This window comes from Zingiber officinale, unplaced genomic scaffold, assembly GCF_018446385.1.
Source record: "Zingiber officinale cultivar Zhangliang unplaced genomic scaffold, Zo_v1.1 ctg167, whole genome shotgun sequence".
NCBI lineage: Eukaryota > Viridiplantae > Streptophyta > Magnoliopsida > Zingiberales > Zingiberaceae > Zingiber > Zingiber officinale.
The window spans coordinates 473,462-495,036 of NW_024589857.1; the positions used below are offsets into that span (position 1 = coordinate 473,462).

The 21,575-nt window shown below is 37.4% G+C and overlaps 3 protein-coding genes, 1 long non-coding RNA gene and 1 other non-coding gene across 9 annotated transcripts; 3 read left to right on the plus strand and 2 right to left on the minus strand.

Moving 5' to 3' along the window:
• Positions 1-809: 809 nt before the first annotated feature.
• TRNAL-AAG lies at positions 810-890 on the plus strand. The gene has a single exon. It is a non-coding gene; the product is annotated as a tRNA-Leu (tRNA).
• Positions 891-1,199: 309 nt separating this feature from the next.
• LOC122036486 lies at positions 1,200-4,228 on the minus strand. 3 transcript variants are annotated; one of them, XR_006127398.1, is made up of 5 exons: positions 4,043-4,228; positions 3,265-3,368; positions 1,978-3,201; positions 1,645-1,904; positions 1,200-1,558 (listed from the first exon to the last, which is right to left on the minus strand). It is a non-coding gene; the product is annotated as an uncharacterized LOC122036486 (long non-coding RNA). The 3 variants fall into 3 exon arrangements; XR_006127397.1 differs by having other exon boundaries at positions 1,978-3,214; XR_006127396.1 differs by having other exon boundaries at positions 1,978-3,368.
• A 138-nt stretch (positions 4,229-4,366) lies between these two features.
• On the plus strand, positions 4,367-9,239 carry LOC122036485 (ras-related protein RABF1-like). Of its 3 annotated transcripts, none has more exons than XM_042595814.1 (8): positions 4,367-4,520; positions 5,617-5,693; positions 7,365-7,448; positions 7,907-8,001; positions 8,143-8,248; positions 8,344-8,433; positions 8,519-8,605; positions 8,958-9,239. In XM_042595814.1, the coding sequence occupies exons 1-8, from the start codon at positions 4,496-4,498 to the stop codon at positions 8,988-8,990; spliced, it is 597 nt and encodes a 198-aa protein (XP_042451748.1). In that variant the 5' UTR covers positions 4,367-4,495; the 3' UTR covers positions 8,991-9,239. The 3 variants fall into 3 exon arrangements, with proteins under 3 accessions (XP_042451748.1, XP_042451749.1, XP_042451750.1); XM_042595815.1 differs by having other exon boundaries at positions 4,405-4,754; XM_042595816.1 differs by lacking the exon at positions 4,367-4,520 and adding an exon at positions 4,838-5,365.
• Positions 9,240-10,620: 1,381 nt separating this feature from the next.
• On the plus strand, positions 10,621-15,179 carry LOC122036505 (AT-rich interactive domain-containing protein 2-like). The gene is made up of 2 exons (XM_042595843.1): positions 10,621-11,387; positions 13,676-15,179. The coding sequence occupies exons 1-2, from the start codon at positions 10,686-10,688 to the stop codon at positions 14,552-14,554; spliced, it is 1,581 nt and encodes a 526-aa protein (XP_042451777.1). The 5' UTR covers positions 10,621-10,685; the 3' UTR covers positions 14,555-15,179.
• A 1,022-nt stretch (positions 15,180-16,201) lies between these two features.
• Positions 16,202-21,526, minus strand: LOC122036510 (uncharacterized protein SYNPCC7002_A1590-like). The gene is made up of 6 exons (XM_042595856.1): positions 20,864-21,526; positions 20,571-20,761; positions 20,448-20,493; positions 18,787-18,869; positions 18,583-18,699; positions 16,202-16,671 (listed from the first exon to the last, which is right to left on the minus strand). The coding sequence occupies exons 1-6, from the start codon at positions 21,240-21,242 to the stop codon at positions 16,600-16,602; spliced, it is 888 nt and encodes a 295-aa protein (XP_042451790.1). The 5' UTR covers positions 21,243-21,526; the 3' UTR covers positions 16,202-16,599.
• Between the last annotated feature and the right edge of the window lie 49 nt (positions 21,527-21,575).

Here is a 21,575-nt window from a genome sequence, read left to right on the forward strand (position 1 = left end):
AGCTAGCTAGAAAAACCCGATGAAAATCGAGCAGGGTCCTCCAAAAAAACATTCTTTTCTCTCCCTCTGAAAAAGCTCGAACCCTAGGTGGCGGAATTGAATCGCGATAAGAAAGGGAAAAAAAACATCGGTAGAGTGAGATTAACGGATGAAAAGAGAAAATGGAAATAGGAAACGATAGCGATGATTACCTCTGCGTCGAAGGCGAGAAATTCGGCGACGAGAACGACGGGGCGATGCTAGCGATCGGTGCTCCGAACAGCGAGGTGAAGCGAAGTTGAACAATGCAGGAATGAATCATAATAATAGAAGAGATGGGATATGTAAGTCTTTTCAGTATTTGTTGAGCTTATTTCTGGAAATTTGGTTTTAACACAGAGGCAGTCAAGTGTGCTAGGCCCAAATTTTGCTAATGGAATTTGACGGGCTTTCCATATTGGCCCAATAGGTGAGGACAATAATGAACAAAATTGTGTTCACACAATATTAAATTTATTTTTCATTTATAGCATAGAAATAATTTTCGTATTGATTTAACTTTTATAGAAAATTATTCTTGTCAATGCAAACTGTAGATGCATGTTAAGCTATGAGTTTAAAAGTAATAAAAGAATTATTTTTAAAAATTAAATTTTTATCAAATAGAAAATAAAAAGATCGCTCTTAATTTACTATATCATTAAAACAAAGTATCACTTTTTCAAAAATTAGATAAATAATGCTATCATTCCACACTAATTTTGACTAATTCAAAATTTTTAAGTTAAAATTATTCATAAATAAATTTATACCGAAACTTATTTCATCCAGTTGAGATGGCCGAGTTGGTCTAAGGCGCCAGATTAAGGTTCTGGTCCGAAAGGGCGTGGGTTCAAATCCCACTCTCAACAAAATTAATTTACTTTTTATAATCGTTTACCAAAAAATCCGATTGCACATAAATATTACTATATCAGACCCGACTTTCACCGGCTCGGGTATGGAAACTGATCCGTTGACGCCGTCTTCTCTTTTATAAACTAATTAAATTCAATGACATAATTTTCTTATCGGAATTTTTTGTTTACTAAATCTAATCTTCAAATTTGTATTTATTTGTTTATTTATTTATTAGTCTATTCAATATTATCAAACCATAAACATATTATAAAAAAAACATTATCCACAACAATTTTGAGCACAAGGAAGTCTAACGCTAATCGAATTTCAACAATTTTATTCATTGCATCGAAGTCCTTACTCTGTTTCCTTTGAGGTGTGGATCCAGAGGAAAGAAATAAATTCAATGTGACAAAAAAAATTCCAGGAGAAAGAAAGAGAAGAGAAAAGAATGAAAAAATCTCAAGAAAAGGAAGAGAGAAAAAAAAACAGACGGCCGCATAGGACCACCATCGTCGATAAGGCAACGCAAAGGGGCTGCATAGGACCACCATCGTCACGGAAAACTTTCTCTAGTTTTATTTCCGTCCTTCCAAGTAAACCATTCACAGACACTGCGCTGATAACTACTGTAAGTGATCGTAGGGAGTTTCAAAATCTAGGATGAAAGCATTGCCCACTGCAAAATAGCCAGTGAATCCAATCATTGAAAACAGAGACAAGAAAAAGAATGTGTTTCAGCCAACTTTCTAGTCAAAACCTTACCGCTTAGACGGATGGTGGAAGAACATGCCAACTCGAGGAGGTTGAATATGAGCGAAGCTAATGTTGTTGCAAACTCGATCAGGCAAACTTGTTAGAACTTGTTTTCCTTTTCAATACTCGTTTTTACCTTGACTTTGGGATGTCAGAAGTATGTTCTTCAATGTATATAGTTGACTGCAACATCAGGATCTCAACTTTTGAGCACTTGCAATTTATGCTAATTATATTTGCTTTAGATTCAAGGACTGTGGTAGCTTTACCTGCAAAACAAATTAACACATATTATATGTGAAAAAATTGTGCATCAAGAAAGAACAAAATCACAATAGGTACCATTTCCACTCCTCCCTGAAGTCTTCTCTTGCTTCCTCTGTTGGAAACCATGAAGAAAGAAGAGAAGGAAAAGTATCTTGCTTTCCGAATCCTTTAAACTGGTTTTGTATGGTTAAGTTTCACCTTGTCTAATTTCCAATGGCATATTGTCCCAAGTTCTTCAACTGTTGGAAGGTTTTCTACGACTGGAGTACTTCCCTCATCCGCAACCCTAAAGATGAAGCTTTGAATGCCAAGAAGCAGTCCGTGGTAGCACTACTTATCTTTTCGGCTCATAATATTTTTAACTATTTAGCCATGTTATTTTCAACCATTCCATGATGTGTAGGTTTGCAGCATAGGACCTTGTGGCGGCACCGGCGGAGGAGTCAAGGATATGGTTCCAGATAGCAAAACCTCCATCCTGAAGGTGGCAGTTCGGCATGGGGAAGTCATTGACGGTATCAGAATATTATACAAAACCGAGGGCTTCCAAGGGTGGACTGATTGGTGGGGAGGAGATGGTGGACAATCATATGAGGTAATTGCTAACTTAACACCCCTACATGACTGAGTTTATCTCAACTAACTTTAAATAATAAATTCATGAGAATTATGTGAGCAGCTCAATTTGGAGGAGGATGAATACTTTACAAGCATAAGAGGCCACTACGGATATATGAGACGTTATTTGGTTGTTAAGTCTCTTACTTTTGTGAGTAACAAGGCAACTTATGGCCCTTATGGTAAGGAAGATGGAACTCCTTTCACTCTTCATGCACAAGGTGGAAAGATTGTAGGCTTCTTTGCCCGTTGTGGTCAATACCTTGATGCAATCGGTGTTTATACAGCTTATTGATCCATTTGTTACACTAATCTTCATTATGTAATTATGTATATACTATCTCATCTCTTTACAAATTTATTTGCCTACTTTCATTGATATTGAAAGTGGGTCAGTAATAATACTTATAGAATTGCTTAATGGTCAAGTGTGGGAACTATTGTGAGACAGAAAAGGAGGAAGAAGATTAAGCATCTTCAAGATCATCAATAATGTTTTCACTAAGATTGTGTTTCTTAAGTGTAAGAGTGATAGAAAGTAGAGAAGAAACAAGTATTCATCCAAGCAAACAAAATGGATAAAAGAAAGATAAGTATTCATTTTCCCCTCTCAATCAATTACTTTCGATCTTTCCCTATTTTATCTCTCTCCTCCAAGTAAACACAGCATCTGGATTGAACCTGCCACAAAATGCTGGATTGAAAAAAAAAAAACTTTCCAAAAGGTTCACAATATGTTCTTACCTCAACACATCACTATAAATCTGCATCGACTTTTGGTACTTCACAAACCCTATGAACTCAATGAGGTCCTTCTGCTTTTGTCTCTTCTTGTCCTCCACTTCGTCCTGAAAGAAAATAGGAAAGAAAGACGGTCTCAAAATCAGTGTTCAATGGCAACCAAGTTGAGTACTCTTACCACAATCTCTAATTGCTATCTCTTTTGTATTCTAGTTGATCTTTTTGAACACACACCTAAAAGACAAATGGCATCGAAATTGCTCTCGAGACAATTTTGACTATGCCTAAACACAATCAAAAATTTGTGAAGACATGTTGCTGGTAGAACCTAGTTCCACCCTAAAGAAGATGACACATGTTTTAACCAAATTTGGAAGATTCATGATATTATGAGTCCCATGACCTCTAAATTGAAAAGATAGATATATAGTTCCAAAAGTTTTCAACTATGATGCATAACTACAGAACTAAACACCAAAAGGGTACATAAGATGATAGATTGAACAAACATTACATTTTGAAGGTTCCCCTAGTAAATTTTTAATCTATCGATCTCAAGCTGAGATTTGTATCACCCCTCGACTCCCTATTGACTTAGATTGTAGTCCTCGACTCAAAGAGAAGATGAAAACATATATCAGGAAATTGCTTGCAATCGAACTACGCCCACAATATTATCGCAATAAAGCAGCAGTTCGAAACGATATAAGAAAGCAAGAAAAAAAGGGGGCGAAAGAGGTTAGGGATATGGGCAGAAGAGGGGCGTGGCAGTTAAACGTACGTTGGCGGCGATGATGAGGCGGCGGAGGCTGTTCGTGTGATTTTCGTTCGCTCCTCCTTCCGTTTCTTGGCTCCTCTGGTTCTCCATCGCTCCCAGCTCTCGCGAATCTCTTACCCTTCTTGTGCCAGTGGACTACAGAAATCGAGTCGATCGTCGGTGATCGTCGGTGATGTTTTTTTAGAAATTAGTATTAAATAATTTTATATTAAATTTTAAAATATTTTACGAATATTAATATTGAGATGATTAAACAAATATAACTAATGCCACGTGTGGTCACGCGCCTTTATAGGCAAGCGACAAGTGTCCGATTTCTCCACTCTCCTCCCTTAACCGACTCGTTGAACTCGCCCTCGACCCGGCCGAGCCAACTCGTTCGCCCCGCATTCTCCTGTGGGTTTCGCTCTCCTTCCCCATCGAACTCGGACGCCCCGGCCTCGCCTTCTCCCACAGATGGGTTGCTCCTCCTCTCTTCCAGGTCCCTTCATCCCCTCCCTTTCTCTTCTCTTCGGGGGTTTGATCTATCCCTCTACGATTTTCGCCCTTTCCTCTTTTCTCTGTTCCTTCGCTTATTAATGCGGTAGGCTTTTCTGTCACCGAGAAGTCGGAGTGAGCTTGAATTAATTGCCATGTGAATACCTAAATACGGATCGCGCTTTTCGAATTGGGGTGTTTTGATTCTGCAGCGAGGCTGTGATGATGTTCAAGCGTGGTTAGTCGTTCGATCGGTTTTTGCTGCAATATTGAAAATTTGCCCTCTTTGTCTTGCAAGAGTGATAGGAACTGCATAATGCGATATAGAAGTTGATCGCGTTGTGTGTCTGTTATTATTGTGGGGGGAAAAGTGATCTTTTTTTTTAGATGTTTTCAAAATGCAAATTTGGTGGTGATTATTTGAATCCATTTTATGATGATTTGAGAAGATCTTGTTGCAGGTTCTTGTTGTTCTACTGTATGGCGGTTTTAGTTTCATAAATGTTTTAGGTTCTTTATCAAACTAGACCTATCTAACGCGTGAAGTCATGTGGTTGATCGAGCTTTTTATAGCAGGAAAGTTGAGAATAGGTTATGATGGATAAATGATGTTTTCCTTGTACAAGATATTTTATGGAAGGTTGAGGAAGAAATCGAGTCTTATGGATGGAGAAAACCTTTTTCTGTGATGAATGTTAACTGAATGGGAAGGGAAAAGAGTTACCAAGAGCATAAGTGGTATTTGGAAAGGAGAAAATGGAGAATCAATAGGCACTGAATCCATTTAGCTGGCGATTTGAGCATGAATAGTCCATTCAGGTTCTCAAGGGAAAGGTTTCTGTGCCTCATGTAAGTTTCTAGGATTAATGGTGTTCTTTGGTAGGAATATGAACAAACTTTAAACATCTCTTAGTTTGTTGCATTTGACCTGCACTAATCTGTTAGTAATACTATGCCTTTCTAACGCCTTTAGCACCCTGCATCTATTTACTATTTGCAGTTTTATTGTCATATTCAAGCACTGTAAATGGAAAATCAAATGGTTCTTGCTATGATGTGGAAATAACATAATCTAATTAAGTTTATCTGGAAATGATTAGGCCGAAACACCAAAAGTCTGGGTAGTTTGAATGTCGAAAACTCGATGGCTACTGACCCAAAAAACTTGCGCGTGAAGGTATGTTCTGTCTGCCTTTCTTATTTACAGCATGAACTGCAGTTAGGATCTTCATATTGTTGCAAAAATCTGGCTTGGCTGCTTCAAAAACATTATCATTGGTCAATATAAAATATCCTTTTGTTAGGTTAGGCTCAATTCTTTTATAGCTTTTTGTTTCGTTGGTTAGAAATATTCTCTTCTTGTTTTCCCTTGCTCTCTCGATTGCCCTGTGTTTCACTTTTTGGTTTGCCTGAGCACATGGGTTTAACTCTTGTGGAGCATTAGTTATCTTTATATGCATGCAGTGATTTAGCATAGGTTGCTAGCTGATAGAGAAAATTATTGTTCAACTCCCTTAGGTATCCCTCCGACGGCTTATATAGATATTACCAATACACCTCTTGAAGTTACATAATTACAAATGGATTCCAACATTCTCCCTCAAGCTAGTTCAAATATATTATAAAAATCCAGCTTGACATACATATATTCAACTATAGGCCCTGTAAACGATTTGGTTAACAATTTAGCAATGGATCATTATAACTAACAAACAAAGTAACAATCTCATTAGTTTGTATCTTTTCCCTAATGAAGTTAATGAAGTGACAATCAATTAATCTCTATATGTTTTGTCATGTTGTGAAATATGAATTTGAGATTATGAATTGTTGCTTTATTGTCACAGTAAAGCTTCATAGTTTCTACAGGACTGTATCCTAATTTGGTCATCAAATATTTAACCTAAATCAGCTTGCACATTACTAAGGTATAGCCCTACACTCTACCTCTGCACTTGACCTCACAACCACTATTTCCTTTTTACATTTTTGTAAATAATATTACTCCTAAAAGGATATAGTAACCCAATGTATATAATGGATTTGTCAAAAAGTCTGTAATATGCATCAAAGTAACTAATGATTTGAAGATGACCTCGATCACAGAACAAAATATGTTTCCCTTGAGCATTTTTTAGATACCCTAGGATTCTTAGGGCCACAAGCCAACTCTGATCACACTAACTGTGAATGCGATATTATATTTGATGACTCAGATATTTCAATTTTTCCACTAGCTTTTTGTACTTTACTAGGTCGAGTATAGGCCCCCCTATCCTATGACTAACCTGGCACTAGGATCCATGAGAGTGTCTACTGGTTTAGTCCTTATCATGTCAATCTCCTTGAGCATATCCAATACATACCTGTGCTGAATGATGTTCTTCTGAATGAGTCACCTTTATGCCAAGCAAATACATAGATTTCCCAAGTCTGGAAGAATCGATAAAGATAAGTTAACTGTGGTCACCACATACTTCCTGGACATATCCACATATGTGATGAGAAGGATATGCTTCCTTGACTGAAAGACAAGATAGAGCACCTCGTCATGCCTCAGAATATTTTTCTTGTTTGTATCAGAATTAATTAATGTATTTGAAGCTCTAAGGTTATATGAAAGATAATTAGTTTAAGTTGTAAAAGGATGACTACATATTAACCTTTCTAGTTTAAAGTTAATTCTTTCCAGTTGTTGTTACCGTTCAACAGTTGCTAAGTGAAAAACGTTGACTATTGTGTTTTCCCCCCTGAAATATAATATTTGTTTAATGAATCAATTCACTGCATCATTGTACCAGCTGATTGACTTGATGCTAATGATAATATGATATTTTTATCTTTGCAGTTGGTACTGTTAGGTGATTCTGGTGTGGGTAAAAGCTGCATAGTCCTCCGGTTTGTTCGTGGCCAATTTGACTCTAACTCAAAGGTTAGACAATCTAACAATTATTGCCAAAGTGCATTCTTTGGCCTTGTTCTTTTAAACTAAGAACCTGCCACTTGAAACCATTAGTAGTATTACTTGAAAAGTTCAGTCATTTGTTTCACAGATAAAATGGTTGAATGATTAAATAGCACTCGTTGCTGAATAGTACAGTGAAGGAACGGTAATTAGGATGATTAACATGTATCCAAGGAAAGTCTTCAAAAGGTCATAATGGCCGTTTTGTCACCTGTTGATTTTGGTGGTAGAACAAAACTGCAATTGAACCTTAGATTATCTCAACTTATGGTGAAATAGGTTGTTCATTGTACTTGCTGCTCCACCAATATTTTTAGTTAATTGTGTTATAGCCCCAGCTTACTTTGCTTTCCTTTCCTTTCCTACAGCACGAGGATGAGTAGTTACTTCAGATGGTTGAATATTCTGATTTGGTATTTATATAGGTAACTGTTGGTGCATCCTTCTTATCACAAACACTAGCCCTACAAGATTCTACAATGGTGAAGTTTGAAATATGGGATACGGCTGGCCAAGAAAGGTGCATGATCTAATTGTCGAAGTTAAGATTCATTTTTTCTTGTTCTGTCGAGCTCCATATTGATCAAACACTTTTGTGGATCCTGAAGAATATGCAGCTACTCTAGGAAGAATGTCTTGTTTTTGATGTTTTCGTTTCTAGGTATGCCTCGTTGGCCCCTCTTTACTACCGGGGAGCTGCTGTAGCTGTTGTGGTATATGATATAACGAGTGAAGAAACATTCAGAAAGGCAAAATATTGGGTCAAGGTATTGTTCCATGTTCCTGACTGAACTTCCTAGATGGAAGATTTTGTCACTTCTAGTATGGTGCCATCAAGTTTAAGTCGTTTTATGCCCGACAGGAACTTCAGAAGCACGCAAGTCCTGGTATTGTCATGGCATTGGTAGGAAACAAGGCTGATTTGGAAGAAAATAGAGCTCTATCATCCGAGGCAAGCATTGATTTCTAATCGACACTCCCCTGATCTCTTAGCTTTAGGCAGCATATGTTTGGCCTTACAATTCATTCCTTTGAAGGATGCCATGGAGTATGCAGAGGGGAATGGCATGTTCTTCATCGAGACATCGGCAAAGACATCAAATAATATCAATGAACTTTTTCAGGTACACAATCATGCAGTGACCACTATATGTTCTGAACACAGTTTCGACATTTCGATGCCACCATCACATTCTCTTGTTTAAGGAAGTATATTGCATACCGAACAACTAACAGAGAGCTACATACGATAAAAGGATGACTTTATTTGCTAAGCTTATAGCCTAGGATAATAGGAATAGCTATTCTTTGTAGAATGGAATAGATTAGGGATAGATACTCCTTAGAACGAAGAATTCTATTCTGAGTTTGATCTTTTAACTGAACATAAGAATTAACGAGTTATGAACCGAGTAGAACTTCTACAAAATGCATTTATGTGTTTATGTTTATCTGAACGAAATGCTATTATTTCAGGAGATTGCTAAGAGGCTTCCTCGGACATCTTAACTGTGAGATTTGCCAGTGTCGATATTGATTCGTCTTGATTTGTTAAGAGGCTTCCTCAAACACAAGATTTGGCTTTCTATATGAGAAATCATTGTATGATTTTTTTTTATGTGGGACAATGAAATGGAAAGATTGAAAAATAAGATCATTTTTTTCTCTCGTGATTTTCGCTTAATGTAGAAAAAAATTATGTAGATAATTTAGACGATAATTGTTGTTTATGTTTACATTTGGGAAATCTTCCCAAGTGAGCCATGGATCTGTCCATTATGTGACCATCTCACAGTTTTTTCTACTTACTGCATGTTGTTTTGCTCTTCCTGCAAATGACAGTATTTTCAAACTCATTTGGCGGCATAACTCACTCGGCATGAGTAGCTCTCGGCTGGCCGATGCTACCCTCCTTGTGTGTTCTTGTGTTTGTATTCATATTTAAGACTCCCAAGACTCTAGGTCTTCTCTAGTAGCTAGTGTATGAAGTGCTGTCAATTTGTATTTGTATGCACATCTAGTGAAAAGATCCTCGACCTCTCCATCATATTGATTTTTTGCTTTGATGGTCTAATAGTTAGCGTATGAGGTACTGTCAATTTGTGTTTGTATGCACATCTAGTGAGAAGATCCTCGACCTCTCCATCATATTGATTTTTTGCTCCGAAACACCGAAGAACCTCTCCCGAGAATTCAGTCGGATTTCCTTCATGATTGCAAATCATCCGTGAAGAACAAATGAGAGATTGTTGATCCTTTTATGCTTGTTTATACGAATTCGAAAGCAACTGATGATACTCGATAACTAGTCTAAAAGCAACCGATGATATTCGATAACTAGTCTCGTTTGACATGAGTAGTTTAGTCAAGTCATATAATATAACTCATTCAGTTAGAAATATAATCATTGGATAGATTTATGATGGTGTTGTTTTTCGCTCGCAGAGGCTCATTCTCTTCACAAACTTCTAATGATGATGTGACCGCCTCCCCTAAGTCCAAGATCCAAGGCTTGACAAGCAAAAAAGCATTAGAGTTGGCTAACCCTATCGGCATGGCCACTTCGACGTCCAAGTCAATTCCAGATTCAAAAAAATAGCGATAAAAGAAAGAAAATGAAGAAAAAAATTAAAAATATTATGGAATTAGGGTTTAGTGGAGAAGAGTCGTCTCCACAGAGACTCACAAGAAGAAACAATCATCCCTTTCACTTAACTCCTTTCACTCTTTATATAACCTTACGAAAGGGAATGTCCACATAGTCCATTAGCTACTCGCTTGATGGATAGTTAGGAGATCAAATCTTGCAATCGTTAGATATCTCTCCATTCATCAAATGACATGTATTCTCATGGTACAACTAGAGAACCATATCCAACATCGACTACAAACTTCTTCATTCAGAAGATGTCAAGTATCCATCAGTAGACAATCAAGGAACCTGGGTGGAAAGTAACTTTGAAAATTTAACTCTCGATGCCATCAATTCATATAACTGAAATTGAATTTTAAGGATTTTCGGCCAAATTATGTATTAAATAATAAAAAGAAATAGATCGATCTAATGCGGGTCAAACCGTATGGCATCGTGTCGGATCATTAAACAGAGTTCAAATCTCTACATTTTCAATTCCTTTCTCTCTCTCTCTCTCTCAATTACCTTTTGCGTTCTGCTCCCTCAAATCTGCTCTATTCGATGGACGTATGGCTTTCCCGGGCACGGGCTCCCATCTGGACGTCGCGGAGGTCCTTCGCGAGCTTCAAAGCCTCGGCTTCTGCTCCGGCCTCGAGGCTTCCAAGCCGGAGGTTGGCTGCGAGTCGCCGAGCGCGCGCTTCGACCGGATCCTGTCGGTTTTCTGGAAGGAGGTCAATCGGAGAGGAGAGATCCGCACGCTTCCGGTCATGGTTGGCGCCGGGCGGCTCGTCGATTTGTGGAGCCTCTACTGCTTAGTGCGAGGCATGGGCGGCTACGATCGGGTCTCGGCGGACTGCGGTTGGGCGTCGGTTGCGCAGGCGATTGGGGTGGATTCGAGCTGCGGTTCGGCGGTGAAATTGGTGTTCGTTAAGTACTTGGATGCGCTCGAACGGTGGGTTCAGAGATTATCGGGGAAGAATCATTTTGGTGCCAAAGTACTCATAGGACATTTCAAGAAGCTCAATGATAATGATAATGGTGGTGTTGTAACGTTGGAAACAAGCTCAGTTGGTGGAGGAATCATCTGTCAGAGGAAGAAGCAAGAAGCTCTGGAGGGGATGCTTATTTGGGCACGATATGTGGCAAGAAATCCTAATTTCTATTGCAAAGTTGAGGATCTTGCAGCTGAGGAGAACTATGCTCGTGTGCTTCTGGCTAGACAAGCATTACTACAAAAAGTAGTTGATCAAACAAGCCCTGAAGAAAATCAGGTATTGGTGCACCATGTTTGCCTATATTTCTTAATGGCATTCAATTTCTAAGCCTCTGTATAGATTGACAAGCTTAAGAATCTTCTGCTATATGATAGGCATCGAGCTATTTTAATGGCTACAATGACACAACATGTAGTTGATCAAGAGCTAACATGAAATGGTGGAAATTATCTTCTTTCTTTTTTAAAGATAACTGTGACAGACCTCAACATTCACATAAAGATAAGTTTCGGATCCATCTTATTGACTAGGCTAGTTGATACCCTTACAAGGTGGAAATTGTCAATGATAGAGAACATGGAGAACATGAATGCAAGAAAGAATACCAAGCTCATGAACTAGAATCTTGTACCTAAGAAAATGTACTTGTTGACTTGTATATATAATAGATTCAAGATTGTATCGAGAATATGTGCAACATTCATGAGAATAACATCACATCATATTCAGGTTTCATAACATTTACTACTTCGTTCTGGTTTTGTCAATCATCACTAGGTTTAGGTTGTGGGTGGCCAAATCTATGCTTTTAAAATCTGGCAACTTTATTTTATTGCTTTGTGTAGGACTTTACTTTCTGCATGTCCATGCCTATAAATATTTACCTATTTTGTAAACAATTAAACGTTAGAATTTTATCGTGATTTGTGGTATTAATAATGTTGAAATTGCATGAGTTAACATTCATTCTACAAATTTTGAAAAACAGCATCAATATTTTTTGATTCAAGAGATGAGTTCTCAGTTGAATGATCTTTTGGAGTATAGCAGAATTTGTTTTTCTCTTTATCCAGAATAAATGTGCTCCAATGAAAGAAATATGAATCAGAAACCATGGTTTAAATTATTATGTAGCCAGTTTATATCATTGTGTGTACCTAACAGAATGTTACAGCTGAATTGTCTAAATATGGGATTCTCCATGGATAAATAACTTGTTCTTCCAAAGACAGTGATTATACCACTTGGGGCAAGTACAGTATAATCCATTGGGATCTCACTTACAATGGTTAAAAGTTATATCTTATTTGTTGTATCATACAGAAGTAATAGATGATGGCACTAGGAACTTATGTGAATATAAAGCTGGACCATAGATATTATGAAGAGGAGATATAGTCATTGAAAATGTTAACCTATTGCTAGGGGACAAAATTCCAGTGTTTAAATAAACGTGATTTGTAGAAGTGAATCAACCCTACAAATATTGCTTTACTAATTTTGCAAATTGCATAAATCAAACATTGAGAAGTAAAAGATCACACAAAATGCAAACATTTATCAAGAGTTAGTCGAGCATTTAAATGTTGAGTTGATATGAACCTTAGAAGTTGGTGAACATTGGAATGAGTACAATTGCAAACCATGAAATTTTGGCAAAGGAAAACCTCTGGGAAAATTAAACATGAGAAATTTTGAAGTTGCAGTTTTGATGCAAAACTTGTATAAAAAACATGTAATGTACCCTTTGATACTTGACTGCTGGATGCTAGCTATAGGTCTGAAGAAATCAGAGATGTCTTTTTATTTCATTCAGATTTTCCTTATTAGTTGGAACAAGCATGGTTGTCATACTCGAATATTCTAGATTGAATCCTATGTTAAGTAATGGGACTAATTCATATTGTCATCCCTAGCGAGGAGACCACACCTTAGCTTTTGTTTTACTAGTTTTTATTATTATTATTTTTTATTATTAGCAAAGGAGGAACCCAAAAAGCCAACCCCGATATGTTTGCAAGATGAAATGAGACACCTTATCTATGTGTGTAGTTTGCTTTGCTAATACGGAAATAGGCTCAAAGGTTTATGTAAATTAGTTGATATGTGGAGCTGATACAACACGTAATACTGAATACTCCTTGACCCCCCTTTCAAACTCTTTTTGTATGTACTTTAAGCTTATTAGAAAATTTATTAAATTGTTTTTAATTGATTAGGCAGTGAATTCTCTTTATGATCCGGTAGGAATTGTATTTTCTATGAATCTAAATGCTTTTGAATTCTAAGTAATTCTACAACTGGTGAGGATTGATGTTCATCACCGTTTGTTTGATTTAAGTAATGATATTTGTCATTCTTTGGTATGTTTGGTTTAAAAGTTGCTCGATGATACAAGTTCACTGCCCTATTTTATCACTATCAATTGTAGATTCAAACTCAACATATGCACGGTAGTGATGTCATAAAACTGGATTTTTTTTTTTTTGCATCTTGAACTTTTGATTTGTTCCTTCACATTACACTTTGTGCCGGTCTGAAAAACACCATATAACCACTCGCAGGAAGGAAACCTGGCCATTTGTGGGAATGATATTCGTGTTATTTCACATGCAGCAAGAATCTTAAATGTGCAGCCTCAGCCTCTCGGCAAGGAATCTAATTCTTGTCATAAATTAATATGGCTTTCTGATGAAGAAAAAGGCGAGGATCCGGTGGCTACCGTTGAGACGACCAATGATGTTCAACATCGAATCCAAAGTCCACACTTTGATAATGTAGTTGACTGGTTTTCTGGGGATCGGGCAGAGATACCTGTCAGCACATCCTCTCAAGCAGAATTACCAGATTGGAATGGCCAGCCTTTTGTGCCTAGCAATCCTGCTGAAGAACTGAAATGGTTGGGTGAACGAATCTGGCCTCCTGAAGGTCAAGAAAATAGACCATCATTTAACGATGCTGCTATTGGAAGAGGTAGACAAGATAATTGTGAGTGCAATTTTCCAGGTTCAGTGGAGTGCACTAGATTTCACATTGCCGAAAAGAGACTTCAACTGAAAGTAGAACTGGGTCGGGCTTTCCATTCTTGGGGATTCACAAGTATGGGTGAGGAAATCACACTGTCATGGACAGAAGGCGAACGATTGAAGTTCAAGTCTGTTATTTATTGCCATCGGTCATCTATTGCCAAAAGCCTCTGGAGCCAGCTCTACTTGTGTTTTCCTCATAGAAAGAGGAAAAGCTTACTAAGCTATTATTTCAACGTGTTTGTTCTTGAGCGCAGAAGGTACCAGAACCGTGTAACACACAATAACATCGATAGTGACGATGACGAAAGTGAGTTTTGCTCAAGTAATTTTCTCGGTCAAGACAGAGTTACAGTTAAGGACTTCATTCCCGTCGTCTGTGATCAGAATAATCAATGTATTGATTTAGATGACTAGATGCACAACACCAGTGGTCCTTGAAGCAGAAGCATCAACAGATTGTTGTTGTTTGCACCAGAAGAGCTTGGTGCTGCATCAGTTGCAGAGCAACATACCTGACATCAACTCGTTTAACATTTTTGAAAGAAAATTTTAGTTTGCTGCTCTGTGTTTTCCCCCCTCAATTTTGACCTAGAAATGCTTGTGGAATCACTTTCATTAAGCCTCAAATTTTGGTGCTTACAGCTGCACATACATGAGATAAGAGCTAAAGAGTTTTGACAATAGAGTTGGGCTGTTTAACATCAATATGGATGTTGGCTTTGGATTCTTCTTTCCTCTGTTTAACATGGTTTTATAAGGTGCTTTAAATGAAGTGTTTGTTCTTTAGTTTGAAGGATTACTCATGTGGTTTTGAAGGGTGACGAGATAAAGCTTGGACGAGGACTTAATAAAGTGTGAAGTCGTGGAGCTTCTTCGACCTCGAGGATTGTCATCAGTCTTGGAGTTGGACTTGAAGACTCTTGGCGGTAAGTAGTAATGTTTTGAATTTATTTGAGATAGATAAATACGAAGATGAAATTTCGCGCGCAAGTAGAGATTATTGTCTAGCGAGTTTTGCCATAGTGTTTAAGTGAACTTAAGTAGGCCCTCATGTGTTTTGCCTTGGGATGAAGGTCACTAGGTTGGCTTACGACATGCCATATAGGCAACTAACATAATATATGTTAGGTCGATCTACATGTTTTGATAAGACGGCCTGAATTGGCTAAGGTGATCTTAACGCCAAAATAAACCCAAAAAATATCTCTAAGCATTCTTTATCTTTACAAAGTGTCAAAAAATTATCAAGAAGCTTGGGAAGCAAAAGCCAAGGTCTTGACGCGGTGCAAGTAGAAGTATATTTCTCTCTTGTACTCATTTCGTAGTAACTTGAGAGGGAATTTAGAAGCAATCAATTTATCTTGTATTATTTGCTAGAAAGTCTCTACCAATGTGAGACGATTTCTCGGTGCGATAAGATTACTTGGCGAACTTCGAGACTAGGAAAAGTATAGCCTCGATGGTATGTTTTAATCTAGAGAGATCTAGATTAAGAGTTTGCTCGACTAGGAAAAGTGTAGTCCATGGAGGTTGCACTAAGTGCTCATGTTGCTCAACTAGGAAAATTCTAATTAGGTGATACATACAAGATATTATTATTAAGGACGTGTGTTTAGTAACTTATACTGTGGTTAAAATTGGACTCCATTTGAGTTTAGTATAATGGATCATGATAACTAGGTAGAATCGTAAATGAATCAAATATTATGAGTAAATTTAGTATCAATTAAACGAACAAGTTTATCAATAAACTTTTATTAACATAGTAAATCAATTAAATAAATAAACTTATATTATCAAGTTCAATAATCTTGAACAACTATTTCTAGATGACCTTATAAACAAGTTTGAACACTATAAAAATTGAATCAGTTTCATAATCAAACTCTCACTTGTAGAGTTTGAAAGGCAAACCAAGCTGTCTAGATTTCACAGTTATGATCTTAAAAACACTTCGTTTTTTGTTACCTTGAATTCTACCTATTACAGATTTCGAATTCATTGGAACTCAGAAAGATTCTTATAGCACGACATTAGCCACCATGTTTGTTCAAACTGAAATCAACGCAAGCAAACTGAAATCAGCTATAGATCTTCAATTTAAACAGAAAACAAAAGTTCTGATTGCAATAAAACTAATTCTTACAGGTTCAAACTCATTGCTAAGTTCATTCTACACGCCATTTAGTGCAAACGCTTGCTTTTTTCTGGGCAAGAAAACTCAATTACTAGGATCTTGATCAACGACAATTCGGAACACCAAACTGTTTTAGCTGTTTTTGTCGCCCCCTACCGTTCCAAGACGTTGGTAGGTATTAGTCACAACCACATAACTACGTGTTTTTGCCAATATTTCTGAAAGTTCTAATCACCATAGGCAAATAAAAAAGCAAATTAGATTCGTGCCGGAACTCTTTGAATGACATAGGAAGGACGAGTGGATAGTTCTATTGATGGCTTCAGATTTGGCCTGTCCCAAGTGGCTGCCTCGATGTATCGCCTGATGCCCATGCCTGGTAGTCTTTAATAAGCTGAATTTTCAACATAAACCAACAGATATTAGCAACTGCATGAATTCGTGCATGAGTTTAGGTTTTAACCAGCCTTTACAGTAATTTGTCATGTCACCTATAATCTTATATTTGAAGGGGAGCCTTGACGCAACGGTAAAGTTGTTGTCATATGATCAAAAGGTCATGGGTTCGAATCCTGGAAACAGCCTCTTGCAAAAAGCAAGGTAAGGCTGATGGATCCTTCCCCGGGACCCCGCATGACGGGAGCTTCGTGCACTGAGCTGTCCTTTTTTTTTACCTATAATCTTATATTTCAAGAAAATGATTGAGCTTCAGATTCTTAACTGGTATTTGAAGGATACTAAAGACTATATAGTATCTGACGTTTTGAAGCTCCAACTATTTTTTATTTGTTTTATCTCAGATGATAAAATTCAGCACTGCTATTACCAAAAAATGTACAATGTGAACCTCAGAAAAGTAAGAACCAACATCTCCTGATGAGAAGGCGAACTATAAAACTCCAGATTTCGAACTTTCAATTTAGACAGATAACTATTGGGAGTTACAAAAAAACAACCATAAGAAACATACATGTTCTTGGAGCTACAAAAAAGCGACCAAACGCGGGAAAGATGTAGCATATCTCTACGAAGTTGTTTATACAGGATAGAAATCATTAAGGGCGGGCCTATTTATGAGGGCAAAGCCAAAAAAGGAACAAAAATAGAAAAGAGAGAGAGAGAGTCCTCAATCTTGTTTAGTTGGGAAGAGAAATCAGGAAGGAGTGTGTGTGAATGTCTTTCCTAAATTTACAGATCTCCCAACCTCCTCCGACATACACTGCTGATGTCCATGAGTCCAACATGGGCTTGATCCCCATCAACACTCAATCAGTTTGAATTTTTGTCTATTGATTTTCTTTCCATAAAAAATAATTTATGATGGGGGAAGTAATGGTCAACTCCTAAGTGACAGTTTATTATAAATTTAAGTATTAGTTGCATGAATTATGGTTGCCCTTTGGAAACATGGGAGAGTAAAGAACAATGTAATTGAATTTGTGATCAGGCAATTGGATTGTACTAATCTACAGCCTTGCTTAGTTGCACTAAATGAGCTCATATTGGAAGTGGCTAGATTCATGACAAATAGCAATCTGAGGAATAGACTTTACTAAGATAATTTGGTTGGATAGAATCAAACTTTAGCTCACTCAACTGGTTTAAATATACATTCGTTCATCCTAAATGAATATATTTTCCCCTCCAATGTGTAGTCAACTCCCTATTTACGACTGCACTGCTGGAATCTTAACTTTATCCACAATGCTAGCAGTCACCTTCTAAGAAGTCTGTTATGTAAGCGCTACCAAACCACTCCATTTTGAATTGCGAAAAGGATTTGTCATCGCATTTGCAAGTAAGTTGTGGTTTATCACACATGTTGACAGCAATTCATCTTGAATGATTCTGACACATTATAGTTCATCAATATGGAGTAATACTGAAAGCAGTTTTTCAATAACTCAGATTAAGTGATTCTGGGTTCTTGTTGCGTTTGTCATTTGTGACCTACTTCTACTAATATGCATCTGATAATTATTATGATAGGTTGTGATTTATCTTTGATAGTGGATGGTTAAATTCAATATACTATGTTCTTGTTTTGCAGATTCAGATAAAGCTCTATGTTGATTGAGGGGGTTTTAATTATATGAAATATTATATTTTTATTTATTTATTTGCATTGATCCTTCATTGTTGCCAAAATATCTGATTTAAACATAGCAAGATTTGTTTTCTCAAGAATAATAGGCTCACTAACTTTTAAGAAGGTAGAATTTCAACAAAGCTGCCAAAAGGTCAGAAAAAAATTTGACATATTTGCAAATGGAACTATGGAAGCATTCATAGAACTTCAACTTGCCTGTGCTAAAAATCGTGGAAGCATTGCTCTTAATAGCTGTTCAAGCACCTGTCTGCCAGTTGATTCAAAGACTTCTACAGGTAACATTCGAAAAGCAAAAGGGATGTCAATAGTCACCTGAATGTCATAGAGACATCACATGCTTCAGAAATATTAGGAAATATGCAATCTTGTATGACAACATATTAGGGTGAGGCAATTGACCTCAATATCTGTATCTGTGGTGAGCTTCTGAAAAGTTGAGTTGTGTAAACCATCACTGCAGGATATTCTATTCACCATGGAAGCTGCATTCCCACACCAAATCAAAGTCAAAGGTCTCCTGAAAGGCCATTTAATAATTCAATTCAGAAGCATGCTTCCATACTTTGCCAAGAAAATATTCAGAAGCCAAGACATAATTGAGTTAAATCTTATATTAACTCGTCGATGAGATACTTCAGGTGGAAAAAAAAAAATCCTAACTTGGGTGTTTTGACCAGTTACCATATACACAGGTTGCAAATTATCTGTCCACTGTAATTGCACTCAACATCGCAAGTGCGATATATGATCTATATGCTTGAATTACCTACCATTTAAATTATAACATTCGGCATCCACAAGTTTCCAAAAAAGAGTAGGGTACATTAACCTTTGAGCAAGTGGTAACCTATTAACTTTCCAAGCCTTGGCATTAAAACTATGATAAATGTTATCAACTAAACTTATTTAGCTTCCTTTTTAAATTTCTACCTTTTCCTTTTAATTCATTCTTCCCATTAACAAATGCGATCCAGGTAATAGTTAATTGAACAGCAAATCATTTCAATGCTAATTCATTAAAATTCTTCAGTTCTATTTTCTCTGAAGCAAACATAAAGTCAGCTTCTCATTTGAAAAGACACACTTTCTGAACACTTATAAGTTATAACTCTAATTCATACAAAGTTGATGATGAGTACTGCATATTGCTAAATTTTAGAACTCCACCAACATTATTTATATAACCCACATCAATTGATTGAAGCTAAAATATCTCCCTTCAAATGGGCACAGCAAAAAATTTCATCCAGAATCTTGATTAACACCTAGATGGTTATTTATTTTAAACCCAAGATAATTCATCAAACATACATCTTGACTGGTAGAAAGATCAGGCAACTATGTACTCTCATGATCCATAATATCCTCAATGTTCAAGCACAGACGAGATCCTCTGGTCTCGTCTGTCCTGGTCCACCCCTGATCCAAGGGCAGTGATTGGAGAGATTCAATGGTCCCCATCTGTTTAACAGATGGGGACCATTGAATCCCTCTAATCACTACAATGGACCAGGACCTGGTCCGCTTTAGCGGACCAAAGGATCCTTGCTCGTTCAAGCATATATAAACATGCATCTATTAGAACTTACATATATATCACTAAAAATGACACTGACAATTATTTAGCTAATTTTCTAAGATTATGAGTGCATAATTATCATGCATTTCTGTTTTTAATTTCACTTACTTTAACCTTTTGTGTAGAATAAGGATTACATATAATCAATAGTGTCACTCATTTTTCTAAGATTTTCTATACTCAGTAGTGTAACTCTCAATTTGCTATTTACCACCTCAGATATGTTAACAGCATTATCTGCCTTGCAACTGTAATGCAAATATAATGATGGATGTGAAAAACAGGGTGGCACGGGGAGAAAAATCATGAGCTACAATTGTAGAACAAAGGACAAGGATGATTTCTCATCCAACAAATAGCTAGTCCAAAAGCAATGTTATAATCTTGCAAGATCAAGCATTGTCCCACTAAATTCTTAAATTTATTAGTAACACTAAAAGATTAAAAATATAAAATGTCATAGGAACATATGGGTCCGTACCTGAAAATTTCTCGTTCTGCGCTTCCACCAACGGCGAACCCTCCAGCTACCGGAACAGATTCAAAAGCTCGATCAAGATCGAAGAAAAAAAATAGAAGGAAACGAGAGAGAATCGTCGAATACCTTGCAGGACAACAGTCGAATGCAGCATCCGTTGGGCTCCTCATCGACGCGCACGACGAGAACGGGACAGACCTCAAACGAGAAGAATTTCAAGCGGTAGACGTAGCAGCGAAAGGTTTTATCGTCTATGCGCTCAATCCGCTCCGCATCCAGCACGGAATACTGGCTCGCCGGCAGGCTCATGTACTCCGCTGTCACCAGTAATCCCGAACCAAAGCGAGAAAAGGGGTGTCTCTCATCTCTTTCTCCGAGAGTTTGCATAAAAGAAAACAAAAAAGACATTTTACACGTACCCAGAGGGCGCTGGAGTTGCTGAACGGTGGCGGACTCGATGCGCTTGGCGACGAAGCGGGCTTTGGGGATGGAGGCCGATGCGGAGGCGAGGACGGAGGCGGTGCTGCGGACGCGGTGAGCTGGCGCGGCGACGGTGGCGGAGCCAAGTCGCGGCGGAGCGGACGCGTAATGGAGCGCCATGGATGGTCGATGCGGCCTTCGGAGTGCTGCTTGAGAGAAGGCGATGGTTTGTGGTGGTGGCGATGCGCGCGTCGCAGGTTCGAACAGCCCGGGTTGGATAAGACGCCGACACTCGACAGTAGGCAGCGGATTAGGGATTGCCGCGGTAATCGCACCGCGTCGTTGACGAAGGCGATTATATTCATATTGATTCTCCATTTTTAATTAAGTTTTATTTTAACATTTTACTACAGCAACATCGAAATACAAGTATTTTTAAAATAAAAATAGAATAGAACGCTATTATAACTTCTTCTTTTAATATATGAAAAAAAATTCATCAAAATTAGAAAAATATTAACTTTTAGAATTAATGATGACAAAATTTGAACAATTATAACAAAAAAATTAGAAAATATTTTTTTTTTCAATGATATTTTATTATCCTCTTTCTATGCTATTGCCTTTCTAATTTCTATGATATTAGGGCCACATTAATATCTCCATAACCTCGAGTCCCCGATTTAGTTTCTCTTAAACCTTGTAGGCAAC